Source organism: Vombatus ursinus, unplaced genomic scaffold (assembly GCF_900497805.2).
Source record: "Vombatus ursinus unplaced genomic scaffold, bare-nosed wombat genome assembly UNPS02014811.1, whole genome shotgun sequence".
NCBI classification, from domain to species: Eukaryota; Metazoa; Chordata; class Mammalia; order Diprotodontia; family Vombatidae; genus Vombatus; species Vombatus ursinus.
Genome location: NW_020954589.1, coordinates 4,206,826 through 4,225,236, shown reverse-complemented (window position 1 = coordinate 4,225,236; position 18,411 = coordinate 4,206,826). Strand labels below are relative to the sequence as shown.

Here is an 18,411-nt window from a genome sequence, read left to right as displayed (position 1 = left end):
GAGAGAAAGGAAGAAAGGTCAGAGGCTAGGAGGAAAGGAGGAAAGAGGGAGAGTGAAGGATGAGAGGCAAGGAGGTAAGAGAATGAGAGAGTAAAGGATGAGAGGAAAAGAGGAGAGAGAAAGGTCAGAGACAAAGAGGAAAGAAAAAGGGAGAAAGGGAAGAGAAAGGTCAGAGGCAAGGAGAAAAGGAGGAAAGAGAAAAGGAAAAAGGGAGAGTGAAGATGAGAGGTTAGGAGGAAAGAGAAAGGGAGAGTGAAAGTGAAAGGCAAGGAGAAAAGAAGATGGAAGGAGAAACAGAAAAGGGAAGAGTGAAAGGGGAGAGGAAAGGAGAAAAGGAGGAAAGAAAAAGGGAGAAAGGGAGAGTGAAAGTGAGAGGCAAGGAGAAAAGAAGATGGTAGGAAGAAGGAGAAAGGGGAAAAGGGAGAGGAAAGGAAGGAAAGGGATAGGGAAGGATGAGAGAAAGGGAGAGTGAATGAGGAGAAGCAAAAGGGGGAATGAAGGATTGAGAAGGGAGGGAGAGAGAAAAAGAGGGTAAAGAAGTATAAGAAAGTGAAAAAAGATATAAGGCCATCAATGGGGAAGCAGGAAAAGGGAGGGAGGTAGAGTGTGAGGAAGAATAAAAGAGGGGAAAATTAAGCATAGGATGATAGAGCTGCAAGGGAGCTTTAAAAATAATAGCTTCCACTTTTGTTTTTACATTTTGCCAAACACCTCCCTTACAAGCAACACTGAGAGGTAGGAGGGCAAAAATGATCACTCCCATTACACAGAAGAGGCAACCAAGGCTCAAGGAGTTTAAGTGATTTGTCCAAGGCCATACAGCCAGTAGGCGGACTTAGGTCTTCTGACTTTTAAGTCTACAAAAGAAGAAAGCTGGAAGGAAAGGTCAAAAAGGAGGAAAGACAGATAGAGATTGCACCAAAAGAGGGAGGTCCTCCAGAGACTATCCTTCAGCAAGGAAAGGGACAAGAAAGGCATCAGACCTGAGGGACAGAGCAGAGCAAAGAGCAGGAACCCTACTGAGAAAGTAGGATCTGCCTGGATCTGCTCCCTCTCCTCCCCACACACAGAAGGAGGAAGAGAGAGAAATAGTCCCAGAGAAGTTAATTGGCTTTCCTAGAGCCATAGAGCTACTCTCAAAGTCCCAAATTTCACAAAGCATTAAAGAGCTGGGAATTCGAGAGGGAGGGGGAGGGAAAGGGAGCAACCAAGAAGTAATGACACAGTCTGGTGGATGGAGACTCTTTCAGCCGAGCTGAGGCCTGTACCAGGCCAGTAAAGTTCTTTTAATTGCAAAGACCAAACCGGCAGAACAGGGAAGCTCCTGAGCCCGCTGGCAAGTCCCAGCTGGATCGTCAGACTTTCAAAAAGGATGGGGGCCTCCCTGACCCTAGAAGCACCTTCAGAGTGGGACATGGATCTCCAGACCCCATTCACACCTGCTTTTTTTTTTTTTTCTTCTATTTGCTTTTATTTGTATCCCCAGCTCTTAGCATGGTGTCTGGCACACAATAAGTGCTTAATAAATGCTTATTATCTACCTGCCTTCCAAATCTGGATGAAAGTAAGACAAAGGGAGATGAGGCCAGAACAAAAGTCTGGGGAGAGGTAAGATTGGAGAGGAACTGCAATGTAGAGGAAAGATCTTGGCTCTGGGGTCAGAAGAGGCAGGTTCAAAGCCCGGCTCTGCTGCCTACCATCTGAGGGATTTTTGAACAAATTACTTAACCTGCCTGAAGGCCTCAATTTTCTCCTCTAGAAAGAAGAGATAGGACTAGCTGGCTTCTAATGTACTTTGCAACTCGAAACCTCTGATTCTATGATCCTTCACCCAAGATTTCTTCAGCGTCCTCCTCAGTCCAGGCTGATAAGCATTGGATTCAGAAACTTGGGCATGAGCCCCAGAGATCCGAGAATCACAGAATGGGGAATTCAGAAGAAGGGACTTTAATAAACCATCCAACCCCCCTTATTTTACAGAGCAGAAAGCCAAGGCCCAAGGAACTGAAGTAACTTACTTGAGATCACACATGTAGCAGATCCAAGATGTTCTGACTCCAGAATGAATCATTCATTCATTCACTCAATAAGCATTTATTAAGTGTCTACTATGTTCTAGACACTGTGCTAAGGCATTGCTCTTTCCCCAACATCTAATCTTGAGGTTTATATTCGAAACCTCTTACCTAGTCTGAATTCTTTTGCTGCTCACAGGAAGGCGTCAGCCAAGGAGCTGAAAGAGGCTACCAAAGGAAGTCTTGGGAGAGAAAACAATGGAAAACAGGCTTCAGAAGTGCCCAGGGGAGGAAGGTCTCCAGAAGAAATGGCAAAGGGTAGCTGGCAGATCCCTGAGGAAGCAATACAAGGAATGGAAAGGGACACTGTCCCTAACACCTCTGAGACATAAAAGTAGAAAGGGAAGCGTCCAGGAAGAACTGATGGGCAAACAAGAGCACTGCCAGAAATGGGGAGAGGGCCCTGCTACCAAGATTCCAGGCAGACAAAAGTCAGCCTGCTTGGGAAGGAATAGAATTGAAAAAAAAATTTAAAAACAAAAATGGCTAGAAAAGAGAGACATTTTAAAGCACCTCGATTTTTCTCCTCTCTGTCCAAGAGACATCTATCAAAACACAAAAGAGAGAAATACAACATGATGCCCCATACATTTCAAGTTTTCCAAGGGTCCTGGCTAAGGCAAAGAAAAACAATTCAACATAAAAACTACCTTTATACTTTTATGTTTGAGTGGCTTGTAATGTCAGCTGTCCAAAGGGAGGGGTAAGCAGGGAACAAGGTGCCGGGGGCAGAGAATCATGAAGGATTACACTCCCTACTCCAAGAGACTATGTTTAAGATTATCTAGTTCTGTCTTAGATGGGCAAACTGAGGTTCAGCTTGCCTAGGGTTTGGCAGGTAATAAAGTAGCAAAGCAGGATTTGAACCCAGGTCCTACGACTCCAAATCCAGTATTCTACACCTCAGTGCTTTGCCCACTTCTAACTTGGCTCAGCCTGCCACTACTTTTCCACCTCCATCCCTGTGGCCTCCTGCTCTGATAGGTAAGTTCTTCTCTAGACCCTTTAGTTGAGGACCACATCCATTTCTAACCTGGCTCAGCCCCTGACTGATTATCTTTCCACCTGGCTGTCCCACTTCACATAGGAACCTCTCCACCCTATTCCTGCTACCTTTTATGTGTTGTCTTTCTCCAATAAAAGGCACGCCCCTTCAATATTATAAAGACAAGCAACTTTGAAAGACTTAAGAACTTTGATCAATGCAAGATCAACCACAATTCTTGAGGACTCATGATGAAACATGTTACCCATCTCCTGATTGACAGATCATGGACTCAGAGTGCAGATTGAGGGACATATTTTTGGGACGTAGCCAGTATGGGAATATGTTTTGCTTGATTATAAGTATTTGTAACAGTAGTTTTGGTTTTCTTGTTTTCTCAATAGGGTGGATGGGAGGCAAAAAGGAGAGAATGTAGATCTAAAAATAAAATAAAATTTGATGAAAAAAATGTTTTAAGAATGTAAGCTCCTTCAGGGAAGGGACTATCTTCTTTTTGGCTTATATTTCAATTATGAGTACTTAACACGATGTCTGACATGTAGTAAACATTTAATAAGTGGTTTATCTAATAGATTCTTGTTGAGAAGTAGCAGCTAAAGTTCAGGATTTGAAGTCAGAAGGCCTGGATTCAAATTCTACCTCTGCCATGTCCTAGCTTTGTGACCCTAGACAAGATACTTAATCTCTATGTTCCTCAGCTTCCTCATCTGTAAAATGAAGGATCTGAACTAGACCTCTCAGGATCCTTTCCAGGCCCAAATCTGTGACTGTGTGATCCTAAGATACATTTCGAGCATTGAGAAGAACCTTCCTCTACTGATCATCATATAACCTGGACTGACTAGGAGTCCAGTCAGTTCTCCTTCTACATGGTGAAAATGGTCAGCCTCAAATTAAATTAGAAAATCCATCTTTAAATATATGGAGTGCAGGTGACACTTTTAACTTGACCATATGTATCCATACATACATATATGTGTATGTGTGTGTGTGTAACAGGAATCTTGTTTTTTTTCTTTTTGCTTTCTCAATGGGAAAACAGGGGAATGGGGTGGTAGGAAGGGGGAGAATATAGATCTGAAAATAAAATAAAATTCAATTTTAAAAATTCACTTTGTTGGAAAAGAATTGAAAATTGAGGGTATGACCATCAATTGGGGAATGGCTGAACAATTTGTAGTACATGATTGTAATGGGATACTATTGTGCTATAAGAAACAATGAGCAGGATGGTTTCAGAAAACTCTGAAAAGAATTACACGAACTGATGCAAAGTGATGTGAGTAGAACCAGGAGAACATCGTTCATAGTAACAGTAATATTGTACGATGATCAGCTGTGAATGACTTAGCTATTCTCAGCAATACAATGATCCAAGACAATTCCGAAGGGCTCATGATGAACAATGCTATTCATATCCAGAGAAAGAACTGAAGTCTGCATGCAGATCGAAGCATTCTATTTTTTACTTTCCTTATTTTTTGTGTTTTTTTTTTTCTTGGTATGGGCTTCTTTCACAACATGACTAATATGGAAATATGTTTTGCATGATTACACATGCATAACCTATATCAAATTGCTTACCATCTCAGGGAGGAAGGGAAGGAATTTGGAACTCAAAATTAAAAAAAAAAACTAATGTTAAAATTTGTTTTTATATGTAATTGGGAAAAAATAAAATATTCAAAAAATTCATCCTGCCCACTAAGCCACAGAGGATTTTAAATCTTCAGTAGGAGAGAGAATATCCATGGGAATGGAATCTTGGATCTTAACACAATCACCAAATTTCAGAATTGGAAGGGACCCAAGAGGCCATGGAGTTCAATCTATCCCTGAACAAGAATCCTCTCTAATACACCTCCCAACAAGTGGCCATTTGAAGACTTCCAGTAAAAGGAGACCCATTACCTCCCAAGGCAGCCCATTCTCTGGGATGGATCTAAATGTTAGGCAGCTATTCATGACATCAAGCCTCCATCAACCTCCCTGCAACTTCTTACCATTGCTCCTAGCTCCTAGCTTGGCCTCTGGGGCCAAGAGAACAAGTCCAGTTAGATTCCATCTGAAGGAATGTCCTCAGTTCTGAGTACCTCATTTTAAGAAGAACATAGATGAAGCTAGAGAATGTTCGGAGAAGGGAAACCAGAAGGATGAGTAAATGGCAAAACCCATCACAGAAGCAAGTATGAGCTGAAGATACCTGGGGGAAGTCTTATCTAGCCCAGAAAAGACTTAGGAGCAGCATATTTATAAGATTCAAAGCTAAGAGGGACCTCCAAGATCAGCTAGTCCAACCCACATGAGACGATGCTCAAGGTCACACAGTTAGTAGGCATTGGAGAAATGACTTGAACTCAGGTACCCTGGCTCCTGAAAGAGTCAGTGCACAGGTGATTGTACATAGGTGACTCCAAGACAGCAATATTATGTCAGAAAGGGATTAGACTTGTTTTGCTTGGCCCCAGAGGATGAAGCTAGGAGCAATGGCTAGAAATTATAAGGAGACCAATTTAGGTTTGATGTTGGGAAGAGCTGCCTAACAGTTACAGTCATCCCAAAGTAGAATGGGGTGCCTTGGGAGGGTCTCTCCTTACTAGATGTCTTCAAGCAGAGACTAAATAGCTACTTGTTGGGAGACATTATAGAGAGGTCAGGGACGGTTTGAACTCAATGGCCTCTCGGGTCCCTTCCAATTCTGAGATTTGGTGATTCTGTTAAGACCCAAGATTTCATTTCCATGGATATTCTCTTTTGCACTGAAGATCTAAAGCCTTCTGTGGCTTGCTGGACAGTTTTATGAGTTGCTCCAGCCAAAACAATTCGTCACCCAGCAGGCAAAACCCTGGTGATGTGTTTCCATACTTGACTAGACTGGACTTTGGACAACAGACGCATAGTCCTTCATGTGGCCTACACCCAAAGCCTTTCCAGACTCGAAGGACAGGATCCCCCAGAGTTTGCATTCTCTTGGCATGACCTTGGAGAGTCTAAGGTCATCTCTATACCCAGATAAGGTGTTGGGAAAGACTTTACTGTCTTAGAGGGGAGGGTTTAATATAGTATTTAAGTACAGGATGGTAGCATGTAAGTAGAAAGAGCCCTGGAATAGGAATCAGGAAATTTGGGTTTTAGTCTTGACTGTCACTGACTCACTGGGTGAACCCTCCATTGTGACATGAGGGATTGTATGAGCTGCAGGTCCCTTCTGGTGCTGAACTTCTGGGGTCTACATGTTTACAAGAAGAGAGAGAGAAAAACAAAGCTGGCATAGGGCAGAAAAGAGTACACAGGGCAAAGAGCAGAAAAGAGAGAGGCTTTTCAATTCCCCAAAGCTGTTTTCTGCTAGACAGCAGGAAGGTGGGGGTAAGCCTTGGGAATAAGGGTCCCTGGGCCCCAAGGTTTGTAGGATATAGATGTAGATGTGAGTGATTAGGAATGACCATCTTCAAAATGGACCTATTGGAAGAGTTTAGACAAATCCATCTCCTATCTCCACACCTTTCTACTGACTGTCCCCCATGTTTGAAATGGAATCCACTCCTCATCTCTACCCACTGAAATCTCTGGTTTCCATAACACTCAGCTTAGGCATTACCTTCTACATGAAGCTTTTCCTAGATCCCCCAGCTGCTAGTTCCTCTGCTCCTTCCAAGGTTACTTTGTTGTTTTGTTTTTTTTTCCTTTTGGGTAGAGCAATGGGAGTTAAGTGACTTGCCCAGGGTCACACAGCTAGTAAATTTTATGTGTCTGATGCCAGATTTGAACTCTGGTCCTCCTGAATCCAGGGACAGTGCTCTATCCACTGTGCCACCTAGCTGCCCCTTCCAAGGTTACTTTGTAATAATAATAATAATAATAATAATAATAACTTTTATATAGCATTTACTATGTGCCATGCACTGTGCTAAATGCTTTACAAATATTATCTCATTTGATCATCACAACAACCCTGGGATGTAGGTGCTATTATCATCCCCATTTTACAGACAAGGAAACTGAAAATAAGTGACTTGCCAAGGGTCACTCAGACAGTAGATGTTTCAATGGCAGGATTTGAACTCAGGTTTTCCCAGCTCCAAAGTCAGGTCTCTAGCTACTACACCGTACTGTCTTTCATGTGTTCTATTTATACCTGTACATGGATGTGTTAGTCTCCCTGGTTAGAACCAAGGCCCCCTGTGAGAAGGGACTGGTTTCACTTTTGTGGCTGAACTCTGAGCACCCAGTACAGTGCCTGGCACTTAGGTGGCTTTTATTAAATGCTTATTGATTGATTAAATTGAGAGAGCTCCACTCTGAGCGTGAGAAGTTCCCACAGAAGCTAAGAGCAGTTTCATGACCAGGCTGAGGACTGACCCATTCCCTGCTCTGTTTGCAATTACTTTGCATTCAGGGGCAGCTTTTTGTTGTTGTTCAGTTGTGTCTGATTCTTTGTGACCCCATTTGGGGTTTTCTTGGCAAAGATACTGGGATGGTTTGCCATTTCTTTCTCCAGCTCATTTTGCAGATGAGGAAACTTAGGTAAATAGGGTTAAGTGATTGGCCCAAGGTCATACAGTTAGTAGGTATCTGAGGCCAGATTTGAACTCAGAAGGTTGAGTCTTCCTGACTTTAGGCTTGATCCTCTATCCACACTGCTTGGGGCAGCTAGGTAGTGCAACATATAGAGCACAGGGCTTGGAATCAGAAAGACCTGAGTTCAAATACTGCTTTAGACTCTTACTAGTTGTGTGATCCTAGGTAAGTCACTTAATTTCTCTTGGCTTCAGTTACTTCATCTGTAAAATGAGGATAATGTGAAGATCAGATGAGATATTTGTAAAACCCTTTGCAGACCTTAGAATGCTAGCTCTGGTTATTGTTATTACCTTGTTAAAGCCTTTGTTTTTGCAGATGGGTTGTTTTCAACTGTCAGGTCCTATAAGACTCAACTAACAACTAAGAAACAGAATGACTTCTGAGATAAGCTACAGAAGGAATTCTGCTTTAGTTATGGGTTGGCTTAAGTGATCATTGTAATCCCTTCTAGCCCAGAGATTCAATGATTTAGTGAACTCACTAAGTTACAGGGTCGGGGGGAAGGGAGGAAGGCAGAGTTTTATTTCAGTATTATTTCCAAAAGGTTAAACTAGCACAGTGATTAGAGAAAAAAAGTCACAGCAGACAGTCATGCAGAGTCCATGAAGTGGACTAAATGAACCGAAGAAAAACTACACCACCCTCCCTTCTTTGTGGAGATGGAGGGCTATAGCGATAGAATGTTGCATACGCAACAGACCAAGTTGAGTTATTGGTTAGTTTTGCTGGGCTGCTTCCCCCCTCTCTTTCCTATTCTTTGTTCCAAAGAATAGCAATCTGGGGAGAGGGAAGGATAAGAGCTATATTTGGAAATTAAGGTGAGCAGAACCAAGAGAATGTTGTGCACACTAACAGCAATGTTGTTCTAAGAACAGTTTTGAACGACTAAGTCATTTTGATCATTGTCAATGCTCAAATCATCTACAAAAAAACCTATGAAGGAAGATGTTATCCACTTCTAGAGAAAGAACTGATAAATAGAAGTACGTATAGTATGGTTTTACATATATAAACATATTTGTGTTTAATGGTAGCCATCTCTAGAGCAGGGTGGGAAGGGAGGGAGAAAAAAATGCACAGCAGAGAACAAAATAAAACTTAGAAGGAAACACAGAAAAGCAGGGTAGCTTTGAAAAACAATGTCTAGTATTTTATTACATAGTTTTTCAAAAAAAGTAAACAATATGAAATAGAAATTCATAGTTATATATTGAATCCTCCTTTTATATTGTGCTATATATGAAAATTTGGGTTTTTTTGTCTTTTTGTTTTTAAGTTCAAAATTAATAAAACTTTTTTTAAGAAATAAAGGTGGTGTAAAAAGGAAAGATATCAATAACATGTTAAGGGGGCAAAAAGAAAATCATGGAAGAATGTACCTTTCAGTGCTCGTTGAGGGGAATACAAAAGAAAAGAGCAGAGGAAGCAAAAGCAATGATGGAGTAGCTCCTTTCTTTCTCTTTTTTGGCAATTGGGGTTAAGTGACTTGCCCAGGGTCACACAGCTAATAAGTGTCAAGTGTTTGGTCTGAGGCTGGATTTGAACTCAGGTCCTCCTGACTTCAGGGCCAGCACTCTATCTACCATGCTACCTAGCTGCCCAGAGTAGGTCCTTTCAAATAGCCCTAAACAACGGCCCAAGAAATTAGAAAAGTTTTTGATGATTGATAAGAATTCACTGGCAAAAGCTCTTGATGTAGCATTGGACCTAAAGTTCCAAGGAAGGAACTGATTTCAAAGGAAAGATTCAGAATGAATGGGGTGAGGGTGGGGGTGGGGACGGACAGCATTCTAATGATAAGATGCAGCATCTTTCAAAGGAAAGAATGAATCACTTGCTGTGAGGAAGAGTCAAATTTAAATCCTGCCTCAGATGATTACTCACTGTGGACCACAGTTTAACCTCTCTGGTCCTCACTTCCCTCATCTGTAAAATGGGGATAATAATGCCTGTGCATGCCTATCAAATTTAGATGATGTATGTGAAGTGCTCTGTAAACCTTTAAGCACCATATGACTATCAGCTATGATTACTTTATGGTGTTATTAGGGTCAAATGAGATGATGGCTATTAAAGGCACCAGGCATTATATATTGTGATTGTTGTTCAGTCGTTTTCAGTCATGTCTGACTCTTTGTGATCCCATTTGGAGTTTTCTTGGCAGAGATACTGAAGTGATTTGCCATGTCCTACTCCAGCTCATTTTACAGATGAGGAAACTGAGGCAAACAGGGTTAAGTGACTTGCCCAGGGTCACATAACTAGTAATAATAATAATAAAACTAGTCATCTGTCTGAGGTCAGATTTGAACTCAGATCCTCTTGAGTCCAGGGATGGTGCCCTATGCACCTAGTTGGCCACAATTGTGACTCTCTTACCTTTTTCTCCTTCTGCTTCGCTCCATCCACACTATTCCCCAGCCAAATCAAATGATTCCCTTACAACCACAATTCCACAGTTCCTTCCTTGGTACCTTTGCCTCTTTCCTTTTTTTTTTTTTAAATTTTTAGGCAATTGGAGTTAAGTGACTTGCCCAGGGTCACACAGCTAGTAAGTGTCAAGTGTTTGGTCTGAAGCCGGATTTGAACTCAGGTCCTCCTGACTTCAGGGCCCGTGCTCTATCCATTGCGCCACCTACCTGCCCCCCTTTGCTTCTTTCTATGCCTGAAGCGCTGTCCCTGTACCCAGGCTCCATCACTAAACTACAAACCACAGTCAGAAGCCTTCCCTGACCCTTTCCTAATCACTACTTAGTAATAATCCATTGTACCACATGGGAACCTTGAATTTCATATCAAAATTCTATGAAACACTTAGAGGCAGGTAGATGCTGCAATGGGTAGAGTGCTGGGCCTGTAATCAGGAAGATCCAACTCAAATCCAACCTAGATGCTTACCAGCTGTGTGACCCTGGGCAAGTCACTTAACCTCTGTCTGCCTCAGTTTCCTCAGTTGTAAAATGGGGATTAACAGTACCTACCTTGAAAGATTGTTGTGAGGATCAAACGAGATAATATGTGTAAAGTGCTTAGCACAGTGCCTGGTATTTAGTTTTTGTTTTTCAGTCATTTTCACTCGTGTCTGACTCTTTGTGACTCCATTTGGGGTTTTCTTGGTAGAAATACTGGAGTGGTTCCTTCTCCAGCTCATTTTACAAATAAAGAAACTGAGGCAAACAGGGTAAAGTGACTTGCCCAGGGTCACACAGCTAGTAAATGTCTGAGGCCAAATTTGAACTCAGGAAGAGAAGTCTTCCTGACTCTAGGCTGAGAACTCTATCCATTGAGTCACCTACTTAGTAGGTGCTGTATAAATGCTTATTCCCTTCCTCCACCCCCACCTTTATCGGGCATTATTTCTTCTTGCAGATATCTATATGCATGTCCTAGCTCTCTACTGGTCTATAAGTTTCATGAGAGCAGGGACTATATCTTTTCTAAACTTTGTGCCTAGGACTGTGGTCTACATACTGTAGGTACTAAAGGTAGAATTGGTATAAGAGCCCTAGTGATGAAGGGACAGACCAAAGTTGAGGACCACAAATGCCTACTAGGCAGAGTTAGAGCTCTGGGATAACTGCAAGAAGACCTGAGCTTATGGGGAACCTCAAGGATGTCCAGTGATCACATATGAACATCCTAATTATTAAAGACAATTCTTAAGATGATCTCTGTTTTATGGCCCAGCCAGGCTTAAGGCTCAAGTCCAGAGGGTCTGGAGAATATCTCATGTAGAATGAGGTCTGAATGGTCTTGGCCTTCCAGCCTGGTCTGAAGCCTGCTACTTCCACAAAAACTCATTTGGGACCAGGGTCAAGACTGTGAACCTCTCCCTTGAGAGGCCATAAATAGGATGGAAGATTTGGAGATGGAAGGGACTTTTGGAGTCTTCTAGTCCAATGTCTTAATTTTACTTTGGACCTTTATTTTGAGGTCCCTCCCAAAAAAATTAAGTGACTTGCCTAACTTCACATAAGTGACATAGTTGGTAAATGGCAGGGCCAAGATTTGAATCCAAGACCTCTGACTCCAAAACCAGTACTCCTTCCACTATTTCACAATAATAATATATTCAGCTTTAGAGATTTCCTCATAAAAATCCTGCGACATAGGTGGGTATTATTTATTGTTCTCGTTTTATAGATGAAGAAATAGAACCTCAGAGAAGTCAAGTGATTTGCCCAAGGTCGTATATATCTAGTCAGGGGCAGAGCTCAGGACTTGGTCCATTGCTTTTTCTACTGTCCCATGATGCCTTGGTGTGTCGTGCGTTCTTTCTCTCCGTGGTCTACCTTTCATCTCATCTGCTACATTTGGAGCTCTGGGTCACAAGCTGGTGGCTTGGATGTTAGCTCCTCACAATGCTAGTGACTCTGTCCTTTCTACTTCCTTCTTCCTTTGTCCCACTCAACCAGTTGGAGTGTGTCCCTAGAACTACCCAGCTCTCTTTGGGCCTAAACATGAACCCAGGTCTTAGACTAGTACTTTCCCCACTATACCATACTGCTTCTCAAATTCAGGAAAGCCAAGACATTATTTGGAAGCATGGTCCATGAGCCTGAAACTCAAACCCTGACTAAGGAGGGCTGGGCCTATAATCTTGGGAGGGTAGATTCTTGGTATCTAGAGGGTAGGAGATTGGAGGAAATTACCCACCCCAGGAATGGAAACCTGACACCCCCCAAAAAATCATGGAGAAGTCCTGAGATTTCTCATTTCTGAGTCCTTCTCATTGCTTCTTATAGCACTTGGCTAATTTCAGAGTCTTAAAAAGGAGCCTCTAATTGGGGTGAGGGTGGGGAGAAGGGGGACTTGGGATTTTGATTCCCTGGCTGGTTCAGGGTTGGGGTTGGGGTAAACCCTGGGGAACCAAAGGGTTGGGACCAGTGTTTTGTCAGCCCTCTTGGGCGTGGGGGATTCTGGTCCCGGATTCAGGCGTCTGTGGGGTTTTGGCTGGGCCTCCTGCGGTTTGGGCTTCCTGGGCAGTTTGTTCATTCTCCCAAGGCTTGGGCAGGCATTAGCAAAGCCAGCCCTTGTGCTATGAAAGCAGCATTGTCTGAGTCCATCTGGGGCTTGGGGAGGGGGCATATTTGGTTATGGGGGAAGAGGAAGGTGGGGGTGAAGGGGAGGACTGTGGTCTGAGTGCTTCAGGTTGCAACTGGAGGCCTAACTCTGGGGATGGTTAACTCTGGTCCCCTGGCCCCTAGCCAGCCAGCTCCCTCTTCTTCCTGCCACCAAGTAAGTGGAGAACTCAGCTCAGGCCAGAGGTGGGGGTGGGAGAGGGGGTGGTCATAGAACTTGGAGAGATGGGGGGAAGGGGAAGAAGGCATTTGAATGAAAGGTGAAGGGGAGGCAGAAAGAAAAGAGAAAGGGAAAGTGATGGGGTGCTGGGAAAAGGAAAACACAGGGCAAAGGGACCAAAGGGAAGAAAGAGGAAAATGAGGGGAAGAGAAAAAGAGATGAGTGGAAGACAGCTGGTGCCAGTCCTCTGGGTAGGAGTTCTTCCCAGCCTGGGAACCTAGAACTAAAATAATCTTCATCTTTCTCTTCTCCAGGCTGAAGAGGTCCAATTCTTCAAATGTTTGTCTCCCAGATTACTTGACTCCAGATATTAGAGGCTCGGGTCTGAGGGCCCAGGGAGAGGTAGAAAAATCACAAAATAGGGACCTTAGAAACGATCAAGTCGTAAGAACATGGGACTTTGAGCTGGAAGGAACCTTTGAGAGTAGACAGTTCAATTCCCTTCATTTTTATAGTTAAAGAAACTGAAGCCAACCAAAATCACACAGGTAACAGGCAGGATTTGAGCTCAGATCTAATGATGCCAAATCCAGTGCTCTTTTCACTATACTAAGCTTCCTCCTCAACCCCCTCATTTCAAACACGAGAAAACCCGGGCACAGATACAGGGAAATGACTTCCCCAAGGTCACTCCTCCAATTACTGTCACTGCCAAGCCTAGAACTCAGGTCACAAGATCCCCAAGCTTGAAGAGAAAGGAAAGGAGAAAATGGCTAAAGTGGTGCAGAGGAAGGAAGAGCATGAGGAGGATTCCTTCACAGCAGTGGGAGAGTGGGAATAAAAGCTTTGAAAAGAAAAATTAGGTCTACAATTCTTTCTCCCCCACTCTGCCACCACTCAAAAACTGCCTTTTTGAACAGGTTGCAAAAGTCCCACCGAGGAATCAGTCGAATCCTGTCCACTGCTCCTTGCTCCTGCCCTCCTCTCCCTCGGGTCATTTAGAAGTGGGGCAGCAGGTCACAAGGGCTGTGGGACAAGGAACGTCCCTGCTTTGCAAAGAATCTGTTCAGGGAGGGGCTCCAAGAGTGAGGACGGATAGGGAGGGGTTGTGTGCCGAGGAGGAGAGGTGCAAGCGAGGTGAGCGAATGGTGGGTTGTGGCCGGGGGCGAAGGGGCGGGGGGCGGGGGCGAAGAGACCCAGCAGGAGGCCAGGGAAGCGAAGAGTAAGGGTGAGGGCAAGGGGGCGGGGTCCTGGAGCGGCTAGCTGCTTCGGCTGCGGCGGCGGCAGCCACGGCCTCGGGGAGGCGAGGCAGCGAGAGCAGACAAAAGTTTTCGGGAATAGCTCGGCTCTAGGGGGACGGGGGAGGGGAAGGGAGAGCCAGAGACTCAGACATACACACACCCCAAGGTGTTTACACTGGACAGGCACCGTGGGGATACAAACCGGGAGAGAGACGCAGGAAGGCAGACAGAAACAGACATACATCGGCAAAAACAGGGACAGGCACGAAGAGACGTTTTATTGTATCTTTCTTTCTTTCTTTTGGACGTGTGTGTGAGTTTGAGAGGAGGAGGGGCAGGACAGCGCGAGAGAGATGGAGAGAGTCTGGTGCTGCCGGACCTAAGCCCTCCCTGGGATCCTCCCCGGATTCCCGCCACCTCTCGCGGAGCCCACAGTTTCCCAAGCAAAGCGAACAGTCAGAAGGGAGCCCTCGCTGTCCAGCCAGGCTTCTAATTGTCCCTTTCCACATCTCTTCCTCGCCCTGAAACCCGAGCTCTTAGACCTCCAGCCCCTTCGCGGTCCTCCAGACCCTGGTCCCTGATCTCCAAGGAACCTTACCCCTACACCACTTCTCCTGAGCTGCCAGCCCCACCACACTGAACTCCTACCCCACCCCCACCACTTCATCTTCCTCTCCTGCTCCCACCCACCCCCACCCCCACCATGCCTACCTGAGGCTGAGTCCAGGACCGGACTGGGGGACCGACCCAGCCTGGGGTCTCCATGGGGCGCATCGTGGTGTTGGGAGAGCGAGCCGTTCACCTGGGACATCTGCCCGGGACCTGCAGAAGACCGAGCTGGAGCAGGGGGCGGGGGAAAGCGGGCGTCCAGTCTGACCCCTGCTCTTCCCTCACTTTCCCCCGCTGCCCCGACAGAGCCAACTAGCCACTTGGGGCGGGAGAGGGGAAGTAGGCGGGGGGTGGGTGTCACAACATGTGGGGGGGGGGCGGGACCCGGCTCGCAGTCAGCCCTCCTTTCCTCCCCCTTTCCCTTTCCCCTGAGTCAGTGGCAAACTACTAGACTTCATGAAGCTCTGTGTGGCCACCCCAAAGCGTCAATGTCAGACTCGGGGTGTCCTGGCCATGGGCGCCCAACTCTACTCCCCACCCAGGGGTTTGGGCAGCCTTCTTTCTTCTGGTCCACTTTCACTCCCTTCTCTCCCCTCTTCCCTCTTTCCCCTCCTCCCTTCTTTCTTCTTCCTTCTTTCCCTTCTACGCTCACCTTCTTTTCTCCTTGCTTTTTCCTCTCTCCTTTCTGTGCCTTCTATCTCTCCCTCCCTCCCTCCCTCTCTCTCTCTCTCTCTCTCTCTCTCTCTTTCTCTCCTCTTCCCACCCTCCCTCCCCCTCCCTCTCCTTCTCCTTCTCCTCTCCCCTCCTTTTTCTTCCCCCCCTCCCCCTTACATGTCTGCAGTCTATGGTCCTTTCCCCCACTTGCCTTGTTGGCTTTCCTGGGACGATTTCCCTCCGGGGCCCCGGTTCGGCCCCCCCTCCCTCCGCCCTCTTCCACGGGTCTAGGACCGGACACGTCTGTGCGCTGCGCCGGCCCCGGCCCGGCGGTGCTCCGGGATCCCACAGGAAGCTCCACTAGGTCCGTTTCCTCCGCGCTGCGGAGAGAGGGGCCCCCGCCCCCCTTCCCTCTCCCCCTCCACTCCAACACACACCAGTCCACCACCGAGTTTGAGAGCTGAGCCCGGATGGGGGAGGGGGGGGTCGCTTTCCCCTTCCCTCACTCAACGAAAGTTTGCAAAAGAAAAAGTTGGGAGAGAGGAAGGGAAAAGGAGAGGGGGAGCAATGGAAGGGGGGAAACCACCTAAAAAGAAAGAGTGACTTTGGGCTTCTCTCTATGGAGCATTTGTCCAGGTAATTCAGGCTGCTAAACGATCTTGACCGTGGGATGGGGGAATTTAGGATATTGCAGGTTTAAGTGTTTGAAATCTGTTCTCTAAAACACCGCACTCTAATCTCCCTCCAGCCCTGGAAAGGATGCTTAGAGGCTGGGGTGTAGGGTGGGGGCGGCGGCAATAATGGAGTTGGGCTGCAAAAATCCGTCAAGAGAGAGAGGGAATACTTCACTCTCTACTCTCTACTCCCTTGCCAGAACTTACCACTCACAAACACCCTACCACACTTCCCTTACCCTCCAAGGGCTCTAAATAGAGATCCTTAACTCCCGCTACTTGTTCGAGCTAGAGTAGATGAAGCGGGAGGAATAGACAGGTCTACTACATTGGTACTTAGGTCAGTCACCAAAGGAGTCAGCAACGAAGGTTTATTTAAAAGGGAAGGGGGATGGGGAAGAGGCAGCGGGAGACTCAGTAATTTAGTCTGATTAAACGTTGCAGAGCTTTTCTGAAGATGAGGTTGGCGGTCGAGTGGGAGAGGGACCTTAGATGGGGTGTGGCGAAGGGGGCCAGAAGAAGACTAGGTTAGGGATAAGAGACACGGGTAAGAGGAACTGAAAGGATCTAGCTCAAGAAGGGGCCAGTGGTGGAGCACATCTGGAATTGTGAGCTGGACCAATCCCCTCCTGGGGAGCCTTGGGTGGGGAGGGAGAGGAGGGGAGAAGGGTGTTTGGTGAGGTGGCAAAGAAGAGCATTGGTGCCCTGTAAGTCTGGGTTAGTCTGAGGACTGACTCTAGGTCAGTGTGACAGTCCACACCTCCAGGGAGGGATGTGTGTATGGCGAGGAGAGACACTCCCCATTCAGAGACTGAAGAGGCTATTCCTGCTGGGTTGGTTGGCAGACGCAGGCGTCCCGTAGCTACAGGGTGACCGTCTGAAGGCTCCAACCCACTGGGGATTGGGGGAGGGGTGGAATCAGGTCTTCCTTCAGCTCAGTACCTCTTTTGCTTAATTACAGTAGTCTACTCCTCCAGACTCCCAGACTTCAGAAGGTGCTTAATTACTCTAGAGTAAGACTCCTAGAATCACTCACCATTAACCTAACTTTGAGAATTCTAGTTAGGCTCGGCAGGCGAGGCTGGGCGCAAGAATCCCGAGGTTTCTCCCTGGGGCTGGCCCTGACTCATGCTCATACCCGGCTGAGTTTCTGCCTCCCAGGGTCACTAAGGGGGCCTGGGTACTTACGGCGCTTGGAGATCTTCGGCAGCCGTTTCGCTGGCAGCTGGATCACCGCCTGGATCAGTCCCAATCAGTCCAGAGGGACGAGGCCCCAGCGGAGTGGCCTGGGTGGCTCCAGCGTCTTGAGCGGGAAGCGGGAAGGAGTCCGCGGGGCAGGGAAGATGGGCAATCCCTCCCCGGTACCAGACAGTGCCGGGGCTGTGGGCGGTCCAGGGCAAGCGTGGCCTCTGACCCCGAGCCCTAGGACCCAGCCGGCCAGCAAGAGAAGGCTGCCCAGATTGGAGAGAGACTGGGAAAGGGGGGCGGATCTTGGGCTTCCTGGCAGTGTCTGAGTCACCTGGGAGGCCCAACCGCGCCGGGCTCTTCTGCTAGCACATTCCTGGCGACTTACCTGGGACACATGTGCTGTACCCTCTGCCACTCCTCCCTCTTGAAGACTCTCTGGCTGAATACTGCAAAACATCTTGGTTCCCCCTCCAACGCACACACACACACACACACACACACATACACACGCGCACACACTCTTTCCTCCTCTTCCTTAGAGGTATCTTTCCCTAAGGTCACTTAACAGATATTTCACCTAAGGCAGTAACTCCTCCTTCCTGGACCTCAGTTTACTCACCTGTAAAATAAGGAAATTTGGCAAAATGATTTCTTGGATCCCTTCCAGTTAAAATATTCTACAATTCCTTCTTACAGCCCCAGGACTGACATTTTTCTGCTCTCCTGGCTCCATCAGGACTCGAATCCTCCCACCTTTGTTGACCTCAAGGCTTTGAGTAAGGATCCATTTGGCCTGGGCAAAAGAAATCACATTTAGAAGTTTTGCTATATCTCTTTTCTCCCCTCCAACAATCATTCTCCCTGTGAAATCTAGTTAAAATCTCAGAATTTCAGATTTGGAATGAATGTTAGAAACCATCTAGTTCAAGGGTTCTTAACCTGGAACCCATGAACTTTTTTTTTAATGGTTTGATAAATGATTTCAATATAATTAGGCTCCTTTGTAATCCTGTGTATTTTATTTTATGCACTTACCAGCCTGCCCAAGGGGTCTATGACAGGAAGAAGGTTAAGAACCCAAATCTAGTCCAGCCCCACCCACTCACCCACCCCCATTTTAACAAAGGAGGAACCTGAAATCC

At 46.3% G+C, this 18,411-nt stretch overlaps 1 protein-coding gene across 1 annotated transcript in view; it reads right to left on the bottom strand.

The window, feature by feature from the left end:
- Positions 1-17,572, bottom strand: part of LOC114053491 (myoD family inhibitor-like) — a 29,330-nt gene extending 11,758 nt beyond the window's left edge. The window contains exons 1-2 of the mRNA XM_027876594.1: positions 17,270-17,572; positions 14,856-14,966 (exon numbers count right to left, since the gene is read on the bottom strand). Coding sequence (XP_027732395.1) covers positions 14,856-14,955 — 100 coding nt within the window. The 5' untranslated portion in view covers positions 14,956-14,966; positions 17,270-17,572. The remainder of the gene's footprint in view (positions 1-14,855; positions 14,967-17,269) is intronic.
- Between the last annotated feature and the right edge of the window lie 839 nt (positions 17,573-18,411).